The sequence below is a fragment of the Clinocottus analis genome, unplaced genomic scaffold, assembly GCF_023055335.1.
Source record: "Clinocottus analis isolate CAN_PGR_092001 unplaced genomic scaffold, fCliAna1.0.p SCAF_17, whole genome shotgun sequence".
In the NCBI taxonomy this organism is placed as follows: Eukaryota; Metazoa; Chordata; class Actinopteri; order Perciformes; family Cottidae; genus Clinocottus; species Clinocottus analis.
In genome coordinates this window covers 1,787,883-1,815,000 of record NW_027175898.1, presented here as the reverse complement: position 1 = coordinate 1,815,000, position 27,118 = coordinate 1,787,883, and the positions used below count along the sequence as shown (strand labels likewise).

Genomic DNA, 27,118 nt, shown 5'->3' with positions numbered 1-27,118 from the left:
GTGAAATTCAGTCATTACTGTTAAAATGAATCTGTGAACTAAATGCATGATATATTGGAGGCGTTGGGACAATTATATCTGACCTACATCATTGCTGCTTGCATGCAGGGGATTGGTTGCTGTCCAGCTCCTTTAGATACAGAACAACACCCAGTCAAGCTGTAATACTGGGAAATTTGGGTTATAAACCTGCCCTGCACAAAGCGCAAGTAAACGACACTGAAAATTCAACACAAAATAAAGTGTTGTCAGCGCTAGCTGCAGCAGCTAGCTCCCCGACAACCACCGACGGTAGCGGGACCAGCGCCGACTCGACCACCGACTCGGACAGCGGGGACACGGGCAGGAACTGCGGCTTATAAACTTAAATACAACTTTTTCTTTCAGTTCAGTAGATGCTGCGCATATAAAAGGATGCACCTTATAACCCACCTTTTTACGGTATGAGTGTATGGTAATGACCTTTGCAGGAGATAGAAAATCACACTGAGAAAATTTTGCACAGAAAACATGTGGTTAGTGCTGCTTTCTTCTCTCCTGTAGCTTGACACAGCTAAAGCGTTATGGGCAATGTAGCTCCTGCAGCATCAACGCATACAACAACTGGATGCATTGCACACATGCGCACACCTGTAGACCCCATGCTTGTGTGAAATATTCTCCTTTTTTCTTTTTTTTTTTTTTTACAAATGCAGAGCACTGGTAGCGGAGAGTGCTGCCTCAGAGGAAATGACTTGCACACTGGGGCTGGCTTCATGACACAGTGAAATTATCAGCCTGCCCTGGGGTGGGGTGGATCGTTTCCTGTATTGCTGCGGGGAGATCCTTGTGCGCGCCCGTGTACGTGCATGCCCACCCGGCAAACCCCCTCGCCGAGTGTAGTTTTTTTTTTTCTTCTCTCTCCCTTAAATAGTAGTTTTGTGTGAGGTCAGTCCTTTAATGGGGAAGTGAAAATTGAGATGATAAAACAAGAGTGTGCAGGCCGCCGCAGACTGTCTGCAGCCGAGCGGAGAACGATGGAGCGGGGCAGATAAGAAGGAGAAGGTCAAAAGAGAACGGTGGAAGAGAAATGAGTGCAGAGAGGACGTGAGGGGAAACATGAAACAGATTGTGCCATCCTGTCTGAGCACTGCGATGGCGGGACAACAAGAGGAGGAAGGGGGGCGGAGGGGTTTGAAAGGATCCAGTTAAGACCACCGGGTCAAAGCGGGATTCTTGTAGTCTCTGTTCTAATGGTCGACTCGGTCCGGACGGCTCCTCGCTGACCGTTCAGGAATGTGGAGCTGACAAAAGTTGATAGACGACTTCCTCATTGTAACACACTGTAACGATTAGGGGTTTGCTTCAGCTTGTCTTTTGCTCATTTGATGGCTTCCCTACATCGGCCCGGGGTCAAACTATGAACATCATAAAATGACAGATTACATTAATGGTCGGCTCATGTTCAGTTGACCCGACAAGCTGCGGCGGCGCTTCAGTCCAGTTCCTCACGACACTCTCGCTTGATATGAAGTCAGAAATGCATCAGTCGTGATATTGTTTGGTAATTGTTAGGTAATTAGCGTGGCGTTTAAATAGAAATGCAAATTTTAATGATTTTTTTTTAATGCAAATCGGTTGGAAAAATAAATTAAAGCTAACTAACTAATTTTATTCAATTTGTTTAAGCAAGCAAGCTAACGCTACTTGGACGTTAGCTGACACCGTGCTTCTACATCGTCATTGTCATCAAGTTTCTTGTTTTTAATCAACACACTCATTTGATATTAGTATTTATTGTTGTTATATCTTTTACTTTCTCAGTTTTTGGGTGCCATAATGTGATACTAGAGGTTTTAATGCAAAAATTGCCATCAGGTAAAGGTTGAGAGCTTTGATTGTTTGATTAACAGCAAACATTTGATTGTGCAGTGAAGCTATTTAAGGTTAATACAGTGGTTTCCCTTTTTAAGTCTTCTCTTGCGTCTCAAAGTGGACACTTTGAACGTACACTAACTTAAAGTTAAACCTTTTTTACAGACTCAATTTCAGCCACCATAGCAACAAATGTTCAGTGCCGATATATCCAGCAGTCTTTTTGCTCTTGGGGGTAAATAACGATGGAGTCAGCTGCCGTGTTGTTTCCTGCTCTCTGGTCATGACCCTTATGAGACGAGAGATTTCTCGATGTGTTCAGGCAGAAATATGTGGAAAGGGCAAATAAGAACGTTGAGTACCGAGAGTGTGGCGACTACGCGACACGGGTTCGAGTCCTCCCCCTCATGCCCAGTGTTTGGTCACAGAAAGTTCTGTGTCCATCATTTGTCACCAGATGAATATTACTGACAGGATCAAGCAGGTTGTTGCTGATGGAAAAATGAGTCATCCTGCATCTTTGTGTCTCTCTCTCTCTGGAGGATTTAAGCCTGCAGTCAAAACCGTTTTTCTTTTGCCTGTAGTTGCTGTTTATGTACCCAGTACGTCAATGTCGAACGAACCGCTGAGGGCCGGGCTGTTGGAAAATACACAGAAAATAAACTCTTTTTGGAAATGCAGTCAGTGGTCAGTAATGCTGCTGCATGGAGCCCAGTCGCTGCTGCACTCCACTGCCTTTATTGGGTAGAACGGGTTTGCCAGTTACTAGTCTCTTCATGTTTTTAATAAATAAGAGTCTAGAACAATTTATGTATTTAACATTTTCAACATGGTAGTCATCGAAAGTCCAAGTTAACTATGACACATGAGTCAGATGTTCTTTCTTTAGTCTGTGGTGTTTGTGGTCATCGTGCGAACTGATTAGATTCTTAACAGTAAATATTTTCACACTCAAGCTGTGATATTTTTTTTGTTTTGCGCATGACGTTGAAACTTCGTCGCAAATGAATGCCGAGGAATGAAGACGACACTTTTTGTTCTCCGAGTATTCGTCATGTTTTTTAATCGCAACGCGGTGACTTGGACAATGACGTGCGCTTTTGTGATCAACCCACACGTTTCCGCAGAGAACGTGATCAGACTTGAGTTTACTGAGAACTTGAGGGAAGCAAAAAGAGCAGCTCATGACTACGTCACCCAAGTCAGTCATGACTGATGATTGATTGTTGTATCTTTCCGTGTGCAGGACTCCATCAACGCCCTGGTCTTGGACTTGGACTACCCCTCACTACGCAAGAACAAAAACATCGAGGCCTTCTTAAACAGACGTAAGTGTTTTTTTTTGTGACAGCGAGAACGAGCGAGAGAAAGAGGTGAAGGACGTTTACCTTTCTTTCGTGGTTAATTCACAACAGTTATTAACAGGATTTCTTTATTCTCTTCATGCTCAGATGAGGCAGTCATAAGACAGACTCGAGACCTCCAGACAAAGTCTGAAGACTTTGACAGAGTTAAAGTCATCGGTCGAGGGGCCTTTGGTGAAGTACAACTAGTGAGTACTGGTTTTCCTTTTTTAAGATGTCCCTAACAGGTTCTGTGAAGTGATTTAAGCTTTCTGCCATGAGTTCCTTACACACAAAAGCAACGCAGCGACAACATTGTTTTATAAATGACGCGATGCCTTTTTCACTAGTTAAAGCCTTCGAGAACATTTGTGAACATTACACACTCAACGTGTACTTTTACTGGCCAAAATGTTGGACTCGAAGAATCTGAAATTCTCCGTTACTTTTCCCACCTTTGAATAACCGGGTCTCGCCGCCATTCAGGTCCGGCACAAAGCCTCTCAGAAGGTCTACGCCATGAAGGTGCTGAGCAAGTTCGAGATGATCAAGCGCTCGGACTCCGCCTTCTTCTGGGAAGAGAGGGACATCATGGCCTTCGCCAACAGCCCCTGGGTTGTGCAGGTACGACATTTTAATTCACTGCTCAGCTGCTGATCCGCAAAGTTTAAAGGTGAGCTAGTCACGAGAGCTTGTGCCCTTCGGTCCACTCAGTTGTGCTGTGCATTCCAAGACGAGCACTACCTCTACATGGTGATGGAGTACATGCCGGGAGGCGACCTGGTCAACCTCACCAGCACCTACGACGTGCCGGAGAAGTGGGCCAAGTTCTACACGGCGGAGGTGGTGATGGCCCTGGACGCCATCCACTCCATGGGCTTCATCCATCGGGACGTGAAGCCCGACAACATGCTGCTGGACAGACTCGGACATCTCAAGCTGGCTGACTTCGGGACGTGCATGAAGATGAACGCGGTGAGTTGTCTTGAGTTACAGTAGTTTAAGATACCGGACTGGATGGTTACTCAGTCACACAGCAACATTTACAGTGTCTGCTGACGCGTCTCATCATTTCCTGTTCAGATGCATTGTTTTAAAATGGGAATAAAAGGACTTTAGGCTATAACGTTAAATCGATTTGCGTTGCAGACCGGCATGGTGCACTGTGACACGGCTGTCGGGACCCCAGACTACATCTCACCTGAAGTGCTGAAATCCCAGGGAGGAGACGGGTATTATGGGAGAGAGTGTGACTGGTGGTCCGTAGGGGTCTTCATCTTCGAGATGCTTGTTGGTCAGTGAGCATTTAACAAAGGCAGTGATTTTGCAAAAAAAAAACAAGTAGTCGAGAAGTTTGACATGTAGAACAGTACGACAAACGACTATTTTAAATACTTGTAGCTAACTTGCTGAATTTGTTGTTAGGTGACACGCCGTTCTACGCCGACTCTCTGGTGGGAACTTACAGCAAGATCATGGACCACAAGAACACCCTCAACTTCCCAGACGATGTAGAGATCTCCAAAGATGCAAAGAATATCATCTGTGCCTTCCTGACCGACAGGTATTGACAGTCGCATTCGTAGATGTTCCCCAAGTGTCGACTGTGAGGACATCAGGAGGGAGCACAGGGTGCTGCGACACTCAGGCTTCACATAACATGTCGGGTTATTGAGCTGCACACAGCACACCTGTGTCTATATGACGGCGCTTTAGGGCCATTGTTGGTCAATTTAAGTAAATACAATCAGAAATTTACGAGTAAATAAAACTCAAATCAATGTTTTATTTCTCAATAAGCCAAATTCACCCCATTCAAAGTCCAGATGTTTATGATAATATGGGGATTTACTATATTAAGTATTCCCTTATTGCAGAATCTAATTGCAATTTAGTTATATAATTAACTTGTATGATTTGATCAGGTCATCCAGTGCAGACACAATGCAGCCAGCGTTGTCGTCTGTGGTGTGACGCAGGAGATCCAACCTTGCAGAGTGAGGCGATGTGGCTACTTGGACGGGTTTTTTTTTTCTGCGTATGTTATTGAGGATTTTTTGTAGTAAAATGAACACTTTAATTCCTTTGACTCTGTTTCTCTTCGAGTGGCCCTCATGCGCCGTCGTATTTCCACCTCTGGTTTTGTGATGCTTTAGGCCGAACAGAAATCAATGTCTGTATATGACACTCGGGGGAAGAATATGGATCAACAGGTCATGTTTGCCTGTTGCCGTTGAACTGAAAACAAAAGCCACATTTCGACGCTGCTCCAGCGACTCATTCACTCTCTTTGTTTTGAGGGAGGTGCGATTGGGCAGAAACGGCGTGGAGGAAATCATGCGGCACCCTTTCTTCAAGAACGACCAGTGGACCTTCGACACCATCAGAGACAGTCAGTATTAGCGCGGTTCACCAAGCATTGTCACCTGAGCAGTAAAACGAAGCCTTTTGAGTGACTCTGACATTAACCAAGGCTTCTTTTGGAACAGCTGTGGAATGATTTATTAAGACGAAAACGCTGAAAAGTTTTGTTTACACAGCGCTTCCTTTTTTAATTTTTTTTTACCGAAATCCACACTTGTCTTTTTCCTTTCTTTCTTTTTCTCTCTCTCCCTCTCTCTCCTTCCTCAGCGGTCGCCCCTGTGGTCCCAGAGCTGAGCAGTGACATAGACACCAGCAATTTCGACGAGATCGAAGATGACAAGGGGGACGTGGAAACGTTCCCCACTCCTAAGGCCTATGTTGGAAACCAGCTACCCTTTGTTGGCTTCACCTATTTCAAAGAAGACCAGTGAGTCATTTGTTTGTCATTTCCATTCTTTCGGCAATATCTTCATGATTTCAGGAGATGTCTCTTCGAGAGATGTACTCTTGGCTGTCGTCTTGACTTTTGTGTTGATTTTCTGACCATTTCCCTCCTCAGGTTGTTAAACGCTTCCAACAATGTCTTGGTGACCCACGACAATTCGAAAGGAGAGGTGAGTTCCTTCACTTCCACACGCCGCAACTGCCAGGAAATAAATCGTCCAGGCGTCGGATTACACGACCACACAGGCTTGTTGACATTGCGATCAATCCGGCTTCGTACTGTCAGACATCCAGGATTATGATGGAAAAAGGGATTTCCCATGATTTACTTGTACTTTGTTGGAATTTCAGTGCTCTTAGTCACACGAAATACTTAAGCAGCTTTTGGTGGAAGTGGCTGACCCTTAAAGATAATCTCTTATTGGCCTTGGTACTTGAGCAGTCTTATCAATCAACTACCATTTCCAAAGAAGACCACAAAGCCACAGTTTTTTATTTGGGTTGCAAAATGACATGATGTACCGGACTAGACGCTTTCAAGTCTTTAATGCTTTTGAGCTCTGCAAAAAAGAAAATTGGGTGCAAAACGTGAGTGTTCTCGAAACCTTTCATCTTGGGAAGTTTGAAAGAGCTTCTCCTTCACGTTCAAGTCACACTACTAAAATGGAAATTGGTAGTTTGTAGAGATAAACCACGTGTCCACTTCCTCCAAATCTCCCTGATACGGGGCCCTGCTGTCATATTGGTGATTAGAGCGGCTAGCGTTTAAGCCCCGACCATACACCAATTGTGCATGCATGTTTTTCAGAAACGTCATCTGATGTGAAAGCACACGGTGGTCCGATGTCACTGGCCGCCTGTATGAAGTCGGTGGGCGTATCGCTAAGCTAGGTAGTGACACAGTCAGTGACTGAATGAACCATAAGCTGCGTATAGAGGTCTTTATAGTATGGGTTTGAAACAGACAGTCGTGACGTCCAGTTCTCTGACCAATCCCAGCTGTCAAGCATGACATCGCTCGGCCATCAAGTAACAAATTAAAACAAAACATATGAGTAAAATTATTACTTGAACTTACATCAGTGTGAGAAGAACTACATAAAACAACAACAACCATCATTGTGGAAAAACGTATTTAACGTTAATTTGATCTTTTTAGTTTGGCCCATGTGCTAAATAATAAGTGTAGATCTTTATCAACAGTCTATGCAACGAGCACACGCAGAGAAGTATGGCCCAGTTTTGGTGTGCTCCTCAACTGTACGTGGCCTTTTTAAGCATCTTTTCCGCACATTGTTTTGTGTTCAAAGTTTGAACTTTTTTTTTTTTTTGACTTAACTCTGAAAACCCACTTCACACAACCGGACCAGCACCAAACAATAACGAGCTGGTGAGCACCACAGATGTACCGGACAACAAAACGAAACTAAAAGAGTCTTGTTTGTCCTGTCCAAACAAATGCTCGTTCTGTATTTGGTAGATTAGTAAATGAATAACTATATTATTCAACTTAAAAGCTGACAATATGTCAGTTTTGTGTTTGACAGCTTGTGGCTCTAAAAAGAAGTTTGAATCGATGCAGGTTTGAAGGTGCACACATTCCTGAGAGTTTCAGGGGTAAAGGTTGTAGACAGCTCTTGAACTTGAGCACCAGACGAGTCGCAAGGACGCGCGTGATTGCTTGTTTGTCTTTCCCTCCACAGACGGCAGCTCTGCAGAAGAAACTGCGTCACCTGGAGGTGCAGCTGAACAATGAGAAGCAGGTCAAAGGCGATCTGGAGCACAAACACAGGTACAGCCGCTATAGAAGCATTTCATGGTGAACGGTGGCAGTTTTCTTCGCATTGCGCACAGTGACTCATCGCCTTCAGAGCTAATGCAAATGTGACTTTTCTTTTTTTGCAGAGCTGCCACCAGCCGTCTGGACAAAATCTCCAAAGAGCTTGAGGAAGAGGTAAGCTACACCCCCCGCCCCCTCAAAACCACAGTGAAGATGCGGCCCTTATCGCCGTGAAACCGGCCCCCTGTGGGACACGCGGAGCAAAGTGTTTCAATGTTTGCTTCCAGGTGAGCGGCAGGAAGAACCTGGAGTCGACCCTGAGGCAGCTGGAGAGAGAGAAAGCGCTGCTACAGCACAAGAGCCTGGAGAGCAACCGCAAGGCCGAGAGCGAGGCCGACCGCAAGCGCTGCCTCGAGAACGAAGGTGACGCGACAGACACACACACACACACACACACACACACACACACACACACACACACACACACACAGAAAGGCGCACGTCGTTCCCGACATGCGTCCATAATGTGACGCGATGAATGAATGATCTTGTTGCATAATGAGATTATTTTGAGACTATTTTGATGCCCCTCTAAGGCCCCGTTTACACGAGGGGAAAAAACATATATATTCATGCAGTTTGGCCTTTTTATTTACACGAAAACAGAGATTTTATCACGGAAAACGTTCATTTCTAAAAACTCCGGCCGAAGCGGAGATCTATGAAAACTCTGTTTTCGTGTTTGCGTGTGCACTCGGTCAAACGGAGTTTTAGGTCCTCAAACGTCAGCGTACGCGACTAAAAATGCATCACGTCATGTATGAGCGTCCTCTGTTTACATTTTGCTCACTGATCACGGTGCTCGGTGGCGTATTTATGCGGTTTCATGTAAACAGAAGCTTTTTGGAAAACGATCATGTGTGTATGACGTTATTTTTGAAAACGGAGGGGCAGAAATATTCGTTTTCGTAAATACTTGTCTACGTGTAAATGTGGCCTAAGTGTGCTTGGGGACCCTATTGAAGAAGGCGATGGAGTAGGCACACTTTTGTTTTTGGTGCCGAGTGATCGCAGTTAAAAGATCACAGTTAATGTGTAATCAGCAATTTCAATTTTTTTTTAACTATGTTTGCGAAAGATGTTTTTTACTGAATATATTGTCAGACTTAATTTGAAGTCGAAAAGAGTTTTGTTGGAAGTTTGCGGACGGGCTGAGATTTCGTGGACATTGCTGCCATCACCTGGTCAGATAGACGTCTGAGACAGAACAGCAACATGCTCAATGAGAGGAACACAAGTCCCGAAGCCTACTTTCTTGCTTTGTCCACCCAAAACCGTCATCACAAAGAAGAGTTATTGCTGTCATAGTCTGTAATGTATGTCCTACTGGTGCGTTGAGAGGTGAACCGCTGGAGAGGATAAATGACTCTGTGTTCTTGTGCAGTCAACAGCCTTCGAGACCAGCTGGACGACATGAAGAAGAGAAACCAGAGTTCACACATTTCCAATGAAACGAACCTTCACCTGCAAAAACAGGTGCGTCACTTCTACTCTGTTACGTTTAGTGTGTGGGCTCTGAGGTTTATGTCTTGAGGGATTGTCAAAATACATAAGTAATTAACGGGGAAGTCAAACTAATGAATTATATTTCATATATTTGAAAACGTGAGATATGTATGTCAATTCTCTACATTTTACAAAACGGATATCATTATGGAATAAAAGCAATGATATTGACTTTTTTCTTTCTTTCTTAAATGCCTCTAAACGGGAAGTACTAAACAGTTTACTATAAACGTCACGAAGCCGATTAAAATTTTTCCCAAAATGAAGTACTCGATAGAAAGTTCATATAGATGCGCTCCCAAATAAAACTATTTTTGACAAATTGTCACTCCTCCTCCCAACCCAGCTGGAAGAAGCCAACACGTTGCTGCGGGCCGAGTCGGAGGCGGCGACGAGGCTCCGTAAAACCCAGACAGAGAGCAGCAAGCAGCTGCAGCAGCTGGAGGCCAACGTACGCGAGCTGCAGGACAAATGCTGCCTGCTGGAGCGCAACAAGCTGAGCCTGGAGAAGGAGTGCATCAGCTTGCAGGCCGCGCTGGAGGTGGAGAGGAGGGAGCACAACCAGGGCTCGGAGACCATCAGCGACCAGATGGGTGGGTCACTCACTTATACACACACACATCTTCTAGCCTGTAAACAATGGTTTTCTGGTTTTAAAGGGATAGTCTGTTTTGTAGCATGGTTGCATGAGGTACAGATCCATAGTCGGTGCATTGCCTTCTGTAGTTGTTTTTTTGCAGAGATGGAAATTCTCTGACACTCATTGGGTAAAAATGAGTCACTTACTGTCTGCCCGGCAGCTTACGCGGCAGCTCTACAAGGGCAGCAAAGTAGGCAGGAGAAAAGGTGACGCACAAATACAGATGGCGGCAAAAGAGGCTTTTCGGGCCTTGATGACGAGGGATGCGCTGCAGCATCACTGGTCTGAATCCCTTGAAAAAACAACGACGTCACTTTCTCTGTGCGTGGGTGCGCGGCTGCATGAGACGGGTCAATTCAAATTCATTCTGAAGAGCTTTTTTCTGGACGGGTTTGTCCGGAAGTCCTCTGCAGAGCCACAGAGCCTCGACCCAAACCGGAATAAATCCATCTGATGTTTGCAGACACACACACACACACACACACACACACACAGCAGATGAACAAACCATAAAGAGTCCAAAAAATTAAATACCATCCCTCCTCTCTGCTGCTTTTCAATGAAGCATTTCCTTCATTGCAGCTGATTTGGTTCTGCAAGGAGCGTGTTGACATCGAGTGTAATAGTGCAACCTCGGTCTGATTAATGCAGTACTCTGGGGTTATTTAAACTGTCCTATGAAAGCTTTTATCTGCTGGTTATACAGCCACAGATCATTGTATGCGTACTAATAATGACAGAGGAAGGTTTTGGTTTGCAGAAAGTTATATCCATGTTTGGAGGTATTTTTGACTTTCTTTTTTGAAACCTGCTTTCTGAAGGACTCTCTCGGTTTTGTCTTGCAGGACGCATCTTCGGCCTGGAGGAGGAGGCCCGCCAGCAGAGACAGACTCTGTCCAAAACTGAGGCCGAGAAGAGGCAGCTTCAGGAAAAACACAACGATCTGGAGAAGGTAAGGCGGGAAAATCCAGCAAAAGATGACTCACTTTTTGTGTTGTTCTATCTTGCCTCTTATGGGCTGTGTTCTTCATTGGCTTGTAAATCGTACATGTTTAGTGTGTTGGAATGTTCTCAACAAGTGTAACCTAATATGAAATTAATTAATTTGCACATCTTGAACTCTCAAGATAAAACAAACAAATTGATTCACCTCATCAGACTCGGTTACCTGGCACCAGTATCAAACATTGACTTCATTTATTAAAGCTTTTGTTCAAGTGTTTTTTCTCCTGGTTCACTGCAGCGGGAGCGTCACAAAGCAGGGCGGATAAATACTCTACAAACCCATTTAAGAGGCTGGTCCATAACTGGTTTAATAGCCTTATTCTTTAGAGATTATTGTACAACCTACAATTGCAAACAAGTTGCTGATTACTTAATGGCCAGCCTCTTAATAGAATGGTAATCTTCTGAGTACTTATGTGGATCAGCTGGCGAGGTCTATTGGTTGACTAAATAATTCAAAGGGCATATTGATCCTGAAGCTTAAAGGGCTTTAGTGAAGACCATTGCCTGTGGAATATATGGATGGGTAGTTAGTGAGGCGGTCTAATCACTCAGTGCTTTAATTCTTTGAGTTATTTCAGATTATGTTAAATGAATAGTTTGGATGTTTTGTGGGGTTGTGTGAGGTGCTTTTCCATCATCTTTTGTATCATCGAGTGTAGATGGCCGACAAAATGATAATATATTTAGAATATTTTTGTCTTTCAGATAGTAGTTTACGACTCCAAACTGAATTTTTTTTTCATGCATTTATGTTCTCTATAAAGCCACCTATTGACAAAAAAAATCCCTCTCAGAACACAGAGGTTGTTGGTTCTGCTGCTGCCTTAAGTTTATTTGTGTTATTGTGCGGCTTTGGTGAATCCAAACTAACTCTTGACAACACCAAAGTCACACAATAACACACAAAAGATCTGATTCGTGCCAGCAGCAGACTAGCAACCCTGTTCTGCAGGGTAAAATGTCTGTTTTCATCAAAGGAGTCTAGCTGGTTTTGTAGAGAGCATAGAAAACGGCTTCAATTCCCTGTCGAAATGAATCGATGTAAGTACCTCTTTCGACGCCAGGACCAAAATAAAATCCCCCTTGAGTTCAGCGCTCCTCTTCGTGCGTAAATTTGAGCTGGTGCAGCGTCAGGTGCATTTTTGTGTTGTCGGACGTGCGGCGGTCGGCCGAGTTTTGCTCGTAGGCCTTCATCGTCCGTCCTGGTTTGTCTTTGTGCAGGAAAAGAGCAACAAGGAGATTGATTTAACCTACAAGCTGAAGGTGCTGCAGCAGGAGCTGGAGCAGGAGGAGGCCGCACACAAGGCCACGAGGGCGCTGCTGGCAGACAAGAGCAAGATCAAAGTAACCATCGAGGGCGCCAAGTCAGAGTCCATGAAGGGTAAAGGCGGAGATTATTTTTCTTTAGTTCTTAGTTCTGTTCTGAATTACAGACTTGTAACTTAAATGAGCATTGATTAAAACATGTCCAAAAACGTCTCTTATCCAGAGATGGATCAGAAGCTGGCGGAGGAGCGGGCGGCCAAGCTCAGGTTAGAGAACCGAATCCTGGATCTGGAGAAGCATAGCAGCATGATGGACTGCGACTATAAACAGGCCCTGCAGAAACTAGATGAGCTGCGCAGACACAAGGACCGACTAACTGAGGAGGTAAGCGAGTGTTTATCTTCCGTGCAGGGGGAGGCTGTTGTTTAGATATTAAATGTCACCCGCAGAAACAAATCCTGCAGCTTGTGTAATGGTGCGTCAATTCTGAGCCATGGAGGACTAACAGTGCAGGCATCGTAGTAATGCAAACACTTGGCGTTGTGCTCAACCCCTCAGGTGAAGAACCTGACGCTGAAGATTGAACAGGAGACCCAGAAGCGCAACCTGACCCAGAACGACCTGAAGGCCCAGAACCAGCAGCTCAATTCCCTGCGAACCTCCGAGAAGCAGCTGAAGCAGGAAGCGAATCACCTGCTCGACATCAAACGCAGCCTGGAGAAACAGAACCAGGAGCTGCGCAAGTCGGTGTACTTTTTGCTTCCAACGTTCGTGCTCGAGGGCTCATGTTCTGACACAAAGAGGATGATGAGTCATGGACTGTTTGTTGTTTTTGTCCTGCAGAGAAAGACAGGACACAGACGGGCAAATGAAGGAGCTGCAGGACCAGTTGGAAGCCGAACAGTATTTCTCTGTGAGTCTTTTTAATTACAGACGTGGATGTGAAACCACAAAACTCGTCACGGTTCTGCATCTTGCACGCTGAGTGTGGGCTGTAATGTGCCACCAGGAGAATATTCCTTTCTGTTTCAATAGCTAATGCGATGTGATGCTCATTGAAGTGTTGCATTACAATGCGTGTCAAAGTGACATTTCACCTGGGTGCTGTGTTTTCCCAGACGCTGTACAAGACCCAGGTCCGTGAGCTAAAGGAGGAGTGCGAGGAGAGGAACAAACTGTACAAAGACGCGCAGCAGTCTCTGCAGGAGCTGCAGGAGGAGAGGTGCTTTGGCTGCTTAAAGATATTTTCTCTTTTTTTTGTCTCCTTTAATAGTTAGACTAAATTCAACATCCGACAAGAAAAATAGATAGAATACGGGTGTTATTCTGGGGGTGTCCAGTAATCTGCTTCTTTGAACGCTTGTCACTAACACTCGTTCACTTTTCTGCAGGGATTCTCTGGCGGCTCAGCTCGAGATCACGCTGACGAAGGCCGACTCGGAGCAGCTGGCGCGCTCCATCGCCGAGGAGCAGTACTCGGACCTGGAGAAGGAGAAGATAATGAAGGAGCTTGAGCTGAAGGAGATGATGGCACGCCATCGCCAGGAGCTGTCTGAGAAGGACATCACCATCGGCTCGGTGAGTCTACTTTTTCCAGATGTGTTGGTATGCAGATGGTTATCAAATAAAGAGAATAGCTTGCCTTGTTACTGAAGTAATACAATATGATGTATTACAGTAATGTTATCTAGCTCGGTGGTGAGCTAGATAACGTTAACGTGAGCTAGCAGTGTGGAGTGTCGATGAACACGACCTTCTGCGTGGTGATACGGTTGGTGGGGTGTATTTCTGAAGGAAAGAAATAGTGGATTATCTTTGTTAACCGTGTCATGCTTTCTGGAATATTGTAGCTGGAGGAAGCCAACAGGACTCTGACCAGTGACGTCGCCAACCTAGCCAATGAGAAGGAGGAGCTGAACAACAAACTGAAGGAGGAAATAGAAGGTAATTCAAAAGTTTACAATTCTACTGAAACATTTTTAAGAAGCAAAAATACCGTCATGATTGACATTTACATTTCTTTTTTTTTTTTTTTTTTACAGAATCAGAAAAGTCAAAGGATTGGGAGCAGCAGATCAGCCAGATGAAGCAGGCCTTTGAGAAGCAGCTGCAGTCGGAGAGGACGCTGAAAACTCAGGTGAGCCTGCTGCTCAACTCACCGCACATGCGCTTCGTTCTTACTCACTCACATACACTCGGATCCTGAAACTTTCCCAAACGTATCTTAAAACGGGCTAAAGCACAACTTGTTGCCACTCGTCTCCATCCGCAGGCCGTCAACAAGCTGGCAGAGATCATGAACAGGAAGGAGCTCCGCGGCGGAGGCAGTCGTCGCGGTAACGACACCGACATGCGGCGGAAGGAGAAGGAGAACAGGAAGCTGCAGTTGGAGCTGAGGTCGGAGAAGGAAAAGCTCAACAGTAGCATCATCAAATACCAGCGGGAGATCAGCGAGATGCAGGCGGTCAGTGGAACAGTCGCCAACAGTTTGCCTCCCTCGCGTCTTTAATGTTGTGTTTCATCCGTCCTTTTTTTCCTCTAAAGGTTGTACCTTCAGTGTCTTTCCTCCGTCTCCAGCACATTTGACTGTTGCTCTTGATTTGCAGCAACTGTCTGATGAGAGCCAGATGCGTATTGAGCTGCAGATGGCCCTGGACAGTAAGGACAGCGACATCGAGCAGCTGAGGAACCTCCTGCAGTCGCTCAGTGTTCAATCAATGGACTCAGCCAGCGTCAGCAGCGGGCCGGAGTTCGATACCGATGATGCGTACGGAGGTGAGAGCTCCACCACTGGCTGACGAAAGTAGAACGCTACGATAAATAGCTGTATGAGGGCGTAACGGTACGTCACAGTTGGGGTTTAGGAGTCGCGGCTCGGACTGAGTTTGGTACAGTGAAAGGAAGAACTTATTTGTATTCATCCTGAACAGACAGTGTCAAACAGACAGGCCTGCTTGTTTTGCTGATATCAGCACCCGTTTGCTAACGGCGTTCAATGAAATTGGTTTTGCATCACGTGCATCAATTGACATGCTGTGAAATCTGTGTGCACTGAATAGTGAACCCCTGTACTGTGGCAGTTCGGCTTGCCTATAGAAACCAATAAAACCCACATTTTATGCTAAGAACTCTTTTAAAGAGGCTTTGTGGATGAGGATTTGCATTTGGCAGGAAACAAAACAGTGTAAATCTAAAATGTTTACATCGGCGGCTGAAAAAGATCTTTTTATCTTTTAATTTTGACGACTACACGGCTGCACTTTCATTCAATAAATAGTTTAGTTTTTTTACAGAAGTTGATTCGATCTTGTCCTACAGCAGGTGTTCGTATTATACTTTGTAGAGACACACCGCTGATGGCGTGTGATCAATATTGGCGTCACTCAAGTGAAACTTCCCAGATTATCGGTGTGCTTGCTCACTGTAACCTCCTCGTCTCTCGCTGTCTTCCTCCCGCTCAGAAATCAGACTGGAAGGCTGGCTCTCCCTCCCTGTAAGAAACAACACCAAGAAGTTTGGATGGGAGAAAAAGGTACAGAGAGAGAAAGCTGCATGTATGAAGAAGTATTTCTTCAACTGAACATAACCCCTAACATGTGCACTCTGTAGTACGTTGTAGTGAGCAGCAAGAAGATCCTCTTCTACAACAACGAGCAAGACAAAGAGCAGTCCATCCCCTACATGGTGCTCGATATAGAGTGAGTGGAACACCCGGATACAACCCGGGACTCCTGCTGATGTTGGTTTTATTTTCTGTAAGGGGCATTTATTGTTTGCGATAACGGGATGTTACTATTTTTTTTCCACACAGCAAACTCTTCCATGTGAGGCCCGTCACTCAAACGGACGTGTACCGCGCGGACGCCAAAGAGATTCCCAGGATATTCCAGGTCTGTCTCGGCAGCTTTTCGATGGTTTTGTCATTGCAATATTTATTGTGAACTCTGATGTCTTAAATTTCCAGAGAACCAAATAAATGCTCAGCCACCTCGTTCTCTTCTCGATTGTCCAGATTCTTTACGCCAATGAAGGCGAGTGCAAAAAGGAGCCCGAGTTTCCTGTGGACCCGCTGCCTGCCGGAGAGAAGTCCAGCTACATCTGCCACAAGGGCCACGAGTTCATCCCCACGCTCTACCACTTCCCCACCAACTGTGAGGCATGTACCAAGCCGCTGTGGAACATGTTCAAGCCGCCGCCCGCCCTGGAGTGCCGGCGCTGCCACATCAAGTGCCACAAGGACCACATGGACAAGAAGGAGGAGATCATCGCTCCGTGCAAAGGTGGGCCGCGTCACACAGCAACGTATCTGTGTGCTGCTCGGGGATGTGAAAACAAATTGGGAATTTTCCCGTTATGCCGATTTTTAGCTCGTAAGTCCAACCCTTTTCTCTCCCGCCACCAGTGAACTACGACGTGTCCTCGGCCAAGAACCTGCTGCTGCTGGCCGTGTCCCAGGAGGAGCAGCAGAAGTGGGTGAGCCGACTGGTCAAGAAGATTCCCAAGAAGCCTCTGCCGCCGGAGCAGTTTGCACGCTCCTCGCCACGCGCCTCCATGAAGGTCCAGCCCAGCCAGTCCATGAGGAGGCCCAGTCGACAGCTGCCCACCAGCAAGAGCAGGTAGCGAAGCAGACGAGAAGTTTTACGCCTGAACAGCTTTTGCTTCTTGGACGAGCTTTAGAAGCAAAATAAAAAGGCCTTTGAGTTCATTGATTTCATTTGTTGTGGTCCAGTTTGTATGAACTGTTGAGGACATGGGGGAGGTGTCCGGCGAGGCAAAGACGCTCTATTGAGAAAGTAACTTTGTTTATCATCAGCATACAAGCTCAAATTGCAATAACATCTGGAGTGAAACTATAGCAATACCCACGTGTAGCGTTTTCCCCAGACTGGTGTTGTATAACTGGACAGTATCAAAACAAAAATTGGGGCAAGGAGGCACAAACTACAGCTAAGGTTGGTAATTATGAGGAACTAGCAACAATAATCTCGCCTCCAACTATAGTAGCTCGCAGCGTTAGCTCCAAAAGAACTGTATTGTACTTTAATTTTCAGAATCCTTTGGCCTTAAAATAGTTCATGAATAAATAAATTGAAACCAGCAGCCCAGCCTTTATTTCTATATATGTGTAATTTATTTTATTTCTTTGTACCTGGCCGTCAACACTAATCTCCCCTTTCAGAATGGAGGACTTCGGTCTTCAGGACTGGCACTGGGCTCTGGATGATATCGATGATGACTGTTCCTCTATTCATTTCTGAGGACCACGTGCGGTAACGCTGTGTGCAGTGTGTGCTGTGCGTGGCGGTGGAAAGCCGTTTCCACAGAGGGTGATGGGGGGGGTCCAATTAACACAGCTGCCGTCCCAATTTTCTGTGGTTTATAAAAGAGAGATCTAAACATCGACTCCTTTGCTATTTTTGGAACGAAATCCGCGAGACCCATATGTTCGTTTTTAGGGTGGAAGCAGAGTGGCAACGACACACGTCTAAACCTTGATTCAAAAAAAAAAAAGGAAAGGTGCCGTTCTTTAAGTCGCAGCATCCTGTTAACGTCCTCGATCGTGTGTCCTCTGACCTCAGCCCCCGCAGGTCAAATGGCTTCAAAATGAGGCAGGAGGAATCCCTCAGTGGACTCTGGTACAAATGAAGACTCCTCTTCCTTTGCCGAGACGTTTCCCTGTAATGTGTGTACGTGTGCTTCAACCCAACCGGTGTCTTTTTGCACAAAATGTCCAGACACAGAACCCCCGGTTTTCCTGGTTTGTGGTGGTGGTGGTGGTGGTGGTGATGTTGGAGGTTTGTTGGTGCAGAAATTAGAAAAAGAAAATGTGCGGTATACATCTCTCCTGTGTCTCTGGCTCAAGAAAAGATGGAAACTGTTTTTCAGGATGATCTTTCCTAGTTTTTCCCCAACAAAGTCGACATTAGTGTGTTTTAGAGCACATGTGGAAATGTAAACTCACCTGCATGTTAACGTGTATCTATTGAGGCCGTGGGCTCATGGTGCACTTCAGCCTCTTGTGAGCAAGATAAGGATTACAACAACAAACATGGTTCACCTGTTTCACAGATCGGGGGGAAAAGTGAGGAAAGGTTATCCTGTCAATTATTCTTTTTTTTTTTCATCTGCTCCTCAGCTACTGACACAGGAAATACATCCGTCTGCATTATGTTGTTTGTCCACCAGAGAGCACCAACCTCTCGCTGTATATCTTGGCCACAATTCTTTATAAAAGAAAAACTATTTTAGGACCCAAGAGGAAGGGGTGTAGTGGGCAAAAAGCCAGGAACAGAACTCACTGACAGGTGTGCACATACAGTAGGATCTCTTCTGACTAAAACAAACCAAAGACACTTTTCTCTGTGCTGAAACTTTTTTGTGTGTGCTGAGACTAATCGTGCGTCTGTCTCTCTTTCTCTTCCTCCAGTTAACCTTTCCCAAGAGAGCGGCGCGTCATCAAGGTTGTTTGTGTGTGTGTGTGTGTGTGTGTGTGTGTACGTGCGCCCGCCCGCCCGACTCAAGTCAAAGACCACACAACGCTCCCGTCTGCAGACGGGCACACTGAACTGAACTCCACATCGCTTCTCGTCACCACCCGCCGTCGTGCTTCAGCCTCGTGAGAGTCACAACGTCTTGTTTCCTGTTTTGTTTTTTTTTGTTTTGTTTTTTTTAAACTACTTTCCCAGGCACTCGAAGCGGTAACGACTATCAAGTCACCTGGTGATCTTTTCACCAAGCTGGACGGCTTGAGTAGCTCGCTGAGCTCCCGCAGAGCAGAAGAGAGCTCTTATAACAAGACGGAGGGAGAGAGGGGGCGACACACTTTACCTCAACACTGTCTGATTGAAGGACCCAGTGCAGAAACATCCTCCTCACTACCTGTTTGGGAGGAGGAGGAAGATGGGGGGGGGGGGGGGGTAATTCTTGTGGCCAAATAATTTTGTTGTTTTTCCATTAATGTGTTTGACTGATTGTGAACAATATGAAGGGTTTAATGGTGGAGGTGGGGGGACACTACACTCAGAGAATGTGTCGGCTGAACGGAGCTACGAAATCCCAGATACAGTATCTGTACCTTGGCTTATTCGTAACTCTTTTCTTTCTTTTCTTTCTTTTTTATAACGTATTGATTGTAGCTTCTTGCTTCCCACGGTTCGGCTTTCAGGCACCACAGCTGCGTTGTCCACACGGAGGAGGGGGTCATGGAAAAACCTGAATGAGGCACTTAAGCAAAAAAAAAAAAAACACTTCTAGAGAAAGTTTGGGGCGTCAAATAATCCCCCTCACCCAACAGAGTGCCTCTTTTTCGGATTTCGGACTCAGGCGTGCGCCGGTTCACTAGCTTGTCGCCGGCGTGTGACCACAGTAACGGTTCCAGGTGCACAGCATCAGATGGAGGTCCTCAAGGCCGCACGTTTCCAACCTGCACTGTAGAGTTACGAGGGGTTAATGTTTACTGAATTCAATGTGCGCACCGTTAATTCTTCTCTGATCCTTTTTGTTGTTGCTGTTTGAATGTACATCTGGGCTTTACCAGAGACGACACGCAGGCATTGTATTACTTCTATATATCCAAATATACTTGACCGAACCCCTCCTCCACCCTTTCCTCACCAATCTACTCTCGAGTGAACTTGCATGTGTTTGCCTTTTCAGGCCTCACACTTTAGTGCCGTCACCCACAGGCCTCCACCTGTTAGCAGTGTAGTATTTTTTTTGTTTTGTTGTTTTCCTCCCAGGTAATGAAAATGAGGGGGAATGAACCAATAAGAAGCAGAAACAATGAAGGTATGCAATCACATCCCACGAGTCCAAATACTGAGCAGCACTATTCCGTTGAACGATTTTTTTTTTTCTAAAAGTTGTTTGTCCTGATATTTTTGTATTAAAAAGTAACCAAACTCGGAGTTTGGGCACATTGTTGTGTATGTGGCTTATATAGCAGGTGGAGAGTAACTGTGTGTGTGTGACTGTGTTTATGTGACTGTGGCTTATATAGCAGGTGGAGAGTAACTGTGCGTGTGTGTGAGAGTGTGTGTGAGTGTGAGACTGTGTTTGTGTGACTGTGTGTGTGCGCGCGTGAATGTGACTGTATCGAGTGCTCTCCTTTAACCAAGAAGCATGTTTTATACATATAAATATACACAGTATATATATTTTACATGCCATACAGTGCACACTTATTTATACAGCCTTGTCCACTTTGTATTTAAAGGGCTCTACATCCAAAATGCATGTTTGCTACCAATTGGCTATTATAATAATAACTACTTCAACAATAAAGATGTGGATGTGCCTTTTGGTTTTGGATTATTTTTCTGCTTTGGGGGGGAAAACAAACATCTTTGTAACTAGAGCTCTGTAAAAAGGTGCAGGAGAAATGAACACGATGTAAAAAGCTATAATGTTTTATTAAAAGAGTTGAGAAAAGGATTTTGTTTTTAAAAAAATACAGGTTTTAGGAAGATGTAGGAAAAACGCTACATTTGGTCACACGGTATGGAAATGCATTGATCTCTGCTCTCACTACACATTGTGGTAGATTTTTAGACACTGGAATGTTATTAAAAAATAATTTAAAAAGATATGTGGGTTCAATACTGAGGTAATAATATTTTCATTTTTAAAAAGCACATTTTTATGGGTCAGTATTACAAAAGCTGCTTGCATAACCGTTGTTCCTCATCAGTTCTGTGTTTCAGTCCCTGTGGGTTTACGGGACGGGCCTCTCGGGGTCCGGGCCCTTGAAGCCTAGTCCTCTTTCTTGGACCTGCTGCCGTGCCTCTGGTAGTACAGCACGGTGAGCAGCACCCACAGGTTGAGCAGCGTCATGGCGACAAAGCGCACCAGAACTGGGGCGAGGAGACATGGTTTCATGTTAGTGACCAGAGGGGACTCAAGTCCTCTGCATTGAATTAGATTGCTAGAAAGTAACCGGGTATTGCATGTAGCTCTGCAGAAAATGTGTCTTCTTCAGCTATGAAAAACAAAAAAATGAGAGAAGAATTTGAAGCTCTAAACTGCTGGACCTGCGTTCCCATTGTAAAATCTTGTTTTGCCTGAGGATGGATGGATTACTGGCTAAGTCCCCTCATGAAGCACCAGACCCCAGCAGAAAGAAGAAGCGTTTAGGGACTCACCCTGCGTGTCTCCGGTCGTCGCCATGGTGGTGTAAATCCGAACTGAAACAAAAAAGAGGGGGAGACGGGAGAGTCAGCGGCCTCGCCATCGAAGAGGGCGCCTGATATTCACTTAGCGAAGGCTGGAATTGAGCGTTGCAGGGAATTTGTTGTGCGCTCCCGACTGTATGAGCAACGCTGAGCATGTGGGCTGGACAGATAAGAGGGAGCTCCTTGACGAGAGGAGATGCTTAGCGGTTGTGTCCCTGACCACCACGAGACTCCATTAGCCCGGGGCTAATTGATTCTAATGAGACTTGTCCAGAGGCACCACTTCATTACTCTAATTAATGCGCTCTGAAAGACTTTGTTATTACCTGCCAATAATATAATATATATATTTTTTTTAAATTATGATTTCAACCCCTCTGGTGTTAAGTAGCTGTTAGCATCTTTGTGTGCGGTTGTAACAGGGAAGTGGAAAATTCTGTGTATTTGATGGCTACAAAGTGGGCAGGTTTAGGGGTGCAGTGCGATATGGAGCGACAACGCTAAAGAAGAGTTGATTGGATTTTTGACTTTTTTTTTTGTATGCATCTATTGATAAATATATTGTATTGCTAAATAGATGCACAATAGGGGATGTGATTTTAAAGCATTTGCCTTTTTTTCCCCGTCACAACGTTATCATTGTTATTCACAGCCTGCAGCTACTCTTTCAGTGCCCTCTTAATTGCTGCCATTTTCCACCGCTCTCAGTCCTACAGCGCCTCCTGTGCCGCTCACCCGTCCACCCACAGACAGCGGACAAAGTTGAAGCCCAACACAGCGGAGCGATTGGGGGCTAAAGGGGCCGACGTTTCCCTCGAGAGCCTTTGGGAAAAGCAAAACTGCCTGGAATGAAGTCAATATGGACGCTCAGTTTTTGTATTTCCGCTCACCTGCACATGTGTAGGTAGCCATGGCCCAAGAGAGGGCACTGACCTGCCTGCCGTCCTTGGACCTCCACAGGCACTGCAGCTGGGCAAACTTACTGGCGGCGCTGATGAACGTGCACAGGCTCTGAGGAGAGAGTGGAAGTCAGACCCTTGCGTATCAGACCTGGTCCCCGTTGTGTTCCTGCTGGTTCAAGTATGGACTCTACAATTCAACTACAAATGTCCAATACGCTTTCTGCAGACTGTAAAAAAAAAAACAAACTTAGTCTAGCTTTGTGTCTATATGCAAATACGCCTTCAGACTCTCTCCACACCGATGGCCCTGAAAGACCATCAGGCACAACTACGGCCTGGACGCTCATGCTGGGACGCGCTGTGTGATCCACTGATTCATTACCATAGCCAAATCTACGATCCACTTCTCCACGGTGAGGAGCCTCCATCCCACGACGAACCTGAGCACGTCTCGTCAAGGCAATAACACACAACTGTAAAAAAAAAAATGTCTGTCTATATTTCACTATAAACAAGAAGTGATGAAAGGATACAGCACGGCGTAGATGAAGCTCTGCCGCAGGCTGCCGTTGTAGTGGAGCATCAGCAGCAGAAGGATGGCGTCTGAGGACAGAAGGTGCACATGGTCAGAGAGCTGCGTGTCTCATAGGGATGGGTTCAGCACCTTCAGGGGACACTGATATCAGAACCCGTCACATGGTGACATGTGGCTAGCACCTAGAAACTAACAAATGCGGATGTTTGGAAAATGTACAATGCTACGAGCCCCTCAGAGGTGAAAACACTTCTACATTCTCTCTGAACATTTCTCTATTTATAATGCACCTCCCGCCAGGAAAAAAAATCATTGTATGTGTCAATATACTTGGCAATAAATGGTTCTGATTCTGATGGCTTGTAAAATCGGCATTTGGGCAGTGAATTTGAGTAATATACGTTTATCAGACCACCAATGACACATTAGCTAACTTGCTTGACTCATATTTACTGTTGGGGAGTTTAATTCATATTAAACATCAGATTTTTCATAGCTATGTTTAGAAATCGAAAGTTGTAGAGTGAGCTGTCATTTAAATATAGTTAAGTGAAAAGCAGACAAGGTACTTTTTTCTGTGCCACTGAGTGTGTACTTCAGTAAAGTACTGGAGTTAATGTGCTTATTGTATTGTCATCTGATCGCTCATTAAGTCCCCTGATGCCCTTTGTTCAGTACAGTGCAGGGAAGGGGGGCGTGGCCTGTTGCAACAGCTGCCACTTGTTCAAGTCAAGTGAAGATCGATAAAGGTCAAAGGTGACCTAATGGCCCTCTCAATTGGGACCCATGTCAAGTCATTTGTTTCTGCATTAGATCACATTCTCACATGGCACCGGGTCTTGGCCACATCAACCTTGAGGGGGGCCTATTGATTTCCTGTCAAACCCGTTTATGCAATATTAAAACGTGGAGACTGCTTTTGCTGGAACAAGATGCCTCATGCTTTAATTAAATTCACTAAACAGGGACTGTCTAACACAACAGAATAATAACAGAGGACTAAAAGATGTAGACAAGAGAATATCTCAAAAATAAAATGAACATAACTGTCTGCAAAATTACAATTGCATTAAACGTAAATACATGAGGCCTTGTGGAAGGATGTCATGTGACTTCACCCCGCTCACCTTGAGCAATGAGGATCGGATATTCCAGGTACGTTGGAGGTGGGTAGTCGTAGTACATCTGGTACGTGACAAAAACAATGTACCTGTGAAGCAGACGCTGGTGTTAGGTTATTATATAATGTTCAGTGCTGACAAAGAAGAAACACTCAAGCGACAGTCAAGAGCAACCAAGGCAGAGACAAACAAAACTAATAGTAACAAAAAAACTAAGCATGGTACTAGTCTCCTAGCATGGTATACTAGTGTCCTAGCATGGTACTAGTCTCCTAGCATGGTATACTAGTGTCCTAGCATGGTATACTAGTGTCCTAGCATGGTATACTAGTGTCCTAACATAGCACTAGTTTCCTAGCGTGGTACTAATGTCCTAATATTGTACTTGTCTCCTAACTTGGTACTGGTGTCCTAACTTGGTACTAGTGTCCTCGCATGGTACTAGTGTCCTAACTTGGTACTAGTGTCCTCGCATGGTACTAGTGTCCTAACTTGGTACTAGTGTCCTCGCATGGTACTAGTGTCCTAACTTGGCACTAGTGTCCTAGCATGGTACTAGTGTCCTAACTTGGCACTAGTGTCCTAACTTGGTACTAGTGTCCTAGCTTGGCACTAGTGTCCTAGCATGGTACTAGTGTCCTAACTTGGCACTAGTGTCGTAGCATGGTACTAGTGTCCTAACTTGGCACTAGTGTCCTAGGATGGTACTAGTGTCCTAACTTGGTACTAGTGTCCTAGCATGGTACAAGTGTCCTAACTTGGCACTAGTGTCCTAGCATGGTACTAGTGTCCTAACTTGGTACTAGTGTCCTAGCATGGTACAAGTGTCCTAACTTGGCACTAGTGTCCTAGCATGGTACTAGTGTCCTAACTTGGCACTAGTGTCCTAGGATGGTACTAGTGTCCTAACTTGGTACTAGTGTCCTAGCATGGTACAAGTGTCCTAACTTGGCACTAGTGTCCTAGCATGGTACAAGTGTCCTAACTTGGTACTAGTGTCCTAGCATGGTACTAGTGTCCTAACTTGGTACTAGTGTCCTAGGATGGTACTAGTGTCCTAGCTTGGTACTAGTGTCCTAACTTGGTACTAGTGTCCTCGCATGGAACCGCTGCAGCCTGCACAGAGCAGCTGCTGCCAGGCACCGCCTGCTGAGACAATGATACACAAACAACATATAGACCCAAACTAGATATGACCCAAGTGGAACTTTTATTCAAATCTGCAAACATTTTTAAACGGTATGTTTTTTTGTAGTAATTGTGTAACTTTGATTTCTGTTGCAGACACAAGAACCAGCCACTGCACTGATAATGGACAAACGCCTATACAAAAGTGTCTATGTCCTCGATAGTTCCACACAAAAGAAAACTCAGCTCTGTAAACAACACACACTAGTTAAGTGTTAAGCCTCCACAGTGGCATTATGAGTTATTATAAAGCCTCTTTTCAACTGTGCGCCTCCAAACTCCTGGAGACAATCTCTGTATGTCCTCAAGTACAATGATACTCCGTGCTTTTCATTCATTTCTTCAACACTGGGGCAGCGAGGACGGAAGGCTGCAGAAATAACAGCCTTTATTTGCACAAAAAAAACGGAGTGATGGAGGTTCAGACATATGCGGAATTTACCACTACCAATCAGAGTTTCCGCATCACGTGATATGAGGGGTCGCATGTACCTTCAACCAAGGTCATGATAAAAATCACACGTTTTAAATGGAGTTTGGCGTCAGGGTTTTTCCCACAACGGTAGCACCCGGCGAGGTACAGGAAGACGACATCACGGCCACGCCAGCGGTGCATACTGGTAAGTTGTGCGCTGCGTACCTTATTAACCCTCCTCCCTCCTCCTCCTCCTCCTCCTCCCTGGGGCAGCAGCGTTTAGCGTACCTACCCGATCAACTCTAGCAGGAGGCTGTTGAGGCTGACTCCAACCGTTGATTTCGCCCGCATGAGTGTAAAGATCTGCGGGAACTTGAGCACCATGCACACGAACAGCGTGCTGAAGTTGGCCGCGTGCAGCAGCGTGTCGGACGACATCGTATGGACACAGAAATAACTAGATATGAGCTTTGGATTGTCAGCTCTCAGAGGATTTAGTTAAAAAAAAAAAGAGTGAAGGACAGATGCTGCTGCTGCTGCTTCTGCCACCACCATCAAGGTAGATGCATTTAGAAGGAGACTTCCCCTTCGTACTTTCCAAGTAAAATAAAATAGAGCATTATTTTGACATTTTTAATAGTACCAAAAAAGAATTATGTCGAAGAAATAAAGCATATGAAAAGACGCAGATTGTGGATGTGCAGCAGGACTCAAAAGTGACTGACGCGTTCCTATAGCGAGGTAGACTTTTATTTTGAAGGCGACAGCTGTTCGATTTCCTTTACCGATCTGTGGATTAGTTTTTTTTGCATCAGCCGGTTTCGTTCCTCACTTCACTTCCGCACACATCCGCTGAGAGCTGATTGGCTTTCGTCGAGCTCACGTCTGACTCGGAGACACGCAGAAAAAAACGGCCAACTAGAAAAATATTGTGCAAAGAGAAATTAGGTATCTTTCAAAATAAACTAGGATGCTCAATGCTTCCTCCTGCAGTACGGAGCATGTAAAAGGCCCTCGAAGGTCTTCAGGGGATACAATGCAGCACCTTCAGGTTTAGTGACATGTTTACAGACAGCAGCGTGTTTCACCTGCATGAACTCATTATATTGGGACTATTGGGGCTCTACCACCACTAAAACCTGAGAGTGTCGACAGTGTCAGATTGTGCATCTGAAGTGACCATTGCTGCAGAAATGTACTACTCTTCATCATTAATCATGGCATTTATTCGTTGCAGAGACAGAGACACAACGTGCTATTTTACTAATTGCAGATCCAAGTCTGCTCAACAATCTCTCAGAGGACCACCTCTTAAATACACATTATGACCCACTAACACAAGTCCTCATGACGTCTTCGGCCTGATCGTGAACCTTTCCCCCGTCATCCCATTGAGTGGTTTGCAAGAAATGGTTATATGATAACAGGGAACTGCCTGTTCTTCTGACAGAGACGTACAGATTCCCAAGTCTCATGACTATGAGGAGACATGCCAAGTTTGTGTGTAAGTTTAAACAAGGGA

At 45.2% G+C, this 27,118-nt stretch overlaps 2 protein-coding genes across 4 annotated transcripts in view; one reads left to right on the top strand and one right to left on the bottom strand.

Moving 5' to 3' along the window:
• The window catches only part of rock2a (rho-associated, coiled-coil containing protein kinase 2a), a 29,610-nt gene extending 10,438 nt beyond the window's left edge, over positions 1–19,172 (top strand). The window contains exons 2-32 of one of the 3 annotated variants that reach the window (XM_068581066.1): positions 3,101–3,182; positions 3,306–3,406; positions 3,684–3,821; positions 3,912–4,172; positions 4,347–4,491; positions 4,623–4,761; positions 5,498–5,589; positions 5,829–5,988; positions 6,121–6,175; positions 7,709–7,797; positions 7,911–7,959; positions 8,073–8,208; positions 9,230–9,321; positions 9,698–9,944; positions 10,837–10,943; positions 12,221–12,380; positions 12,489–12,649; positions 12,824–13,008; positions 13,109–13,178; positions 13,384–13,487; positions 13,657–13,843; positions 14,116–14,209; positions 14,308–14,402; positions 14,538–14,729; positions 14,872–15,040; positions 15,727–15,797; positions 15,875–15,963; positions 16,077–16,155; positions 16,278–16,545; positions 16,668–16,881; positions 18,693–19,172. In XM_068581066.1, the coding sequence (XP_068437167.1) occupies positions 3,101–3,182; positions 3,306–3,406; positions 3,684–3,821; positions 3,912–4,172; positions 4,347–4,491; positions 4,623–4,761; positions 5,498–5,589; positions 5,829–5,988; positions 6,121–6,175; positions 7,709–7,797; positions 7,911–7,959; positions 8,073–8,208; positions 9,230–9,321; positions 9,698–9,944; positions 10,837–10,943; positions 12,221–12,380; positions 12,489–12,649; positions 12,824–13,008; positions 13,109–13,178; positions 13,384–13,487; positions 13,657–13,843; positions 14,116–14,209; positions 14,308–14,402; positions 14,538–14,729; positions 14,872–15,040; positions 15,727–15,797; positions 15,875–15,963; positions 16,077–16,155; positions 16,278–16,545; positions 16,668–16,881; positions 18,693–18,696 (4,035 nt within the window). In that variant the 3' untranslated portion in view covers positions 18,697–19,172. Of the gene's footprint in view, positions 1–3,100; positions 3,183–3,305; positions 3,407–3,683; positions 3,822–3,911; positions 4,173–4,346; positions 4,492–4,622; positions 4,762–5,497; positions 5,590–5,828; positions 5,989–6,120; positions 6,176–7,708; positions 7,798–7,910; positions 7,960–8,072; positions 8,209–9,229; positions 9,322–9,697; positions 9,945–10,836; positions 10,944–12,220; positions 12,381–12,488; positions 12,650–12,823; positions 13,009–13,108; positions 13,179–13,383; positions 13,488–13,656; positions 13,844–14,115; positions 14,210–14,307; positions 14,403–14,537; positions 14,730–14,871; positions 15,041–15,726; positions 15,798–15,874; positions 15,964–16,076; positions 16,156–16,277; positions 16,546–16,667; positions 16,882–17,444; positions 17,950–18,692 lie in introns of those variants that run through there. The other 2 variants (XM_068581068.1, XM_068581067.1) reach the window with 2 other exon arrangements.
• A 1,498-nt stretch (positions 19,173–20,670) lies between these two features.
• Positions 20,671–26,080, bottom strand: slc66a3 (solute carrier family 66 member 3). The gene is made up of 7 exons (XM_068581073.1): positions 25,889–26,080; positions 24,000–24,082; positions 22,871–22,940; positions 22,720–22,777; positions 22,326–22,446; positions 21,406–21,447; positions 20,671–21,117 (listed from the first exon to the last, which is right to left on the bottom strand). Exons 1-7 carry the CDS (start codon positions 26,032–26,034, stop codon positions 21,017–21,019), a joined length of 621 nt encoding a protein of 206 aa, XP_068437174.1. The 5' UTR covers positions 26,035–26,080; the 3' UTR covers positions 20,671–21,016.
• Between the last annotated feature and the right edge of the window lie 1,038 nt (positions 26,081–27,118).

Excerpts from the sequence above, each read along its gene's own strand:
- slc66a3 (XM_068581073.1), bottom strand. The coding sequence starts at position 26,034 with ATGTCGTCCGACACGCTGCTGCACGCGGCCAACTTCAGCACGCTGTTC. Across the intron at positions 22,778-22,870 it reads AGCTTCATCTACGCCGTGCT|GTTCGTCGTGGGATGGAGGC; the intron begins GTATCCTTTCAT and ends AGACGTGCTCAG. Across the intron at positions 22,447-22,719 it reads GGATCGTAGATTTGGCTATG|AGCCTGTGCACGTTCATCAG; the intron begins GTAATGAATCAG and ends CTCTCTCCTCAG.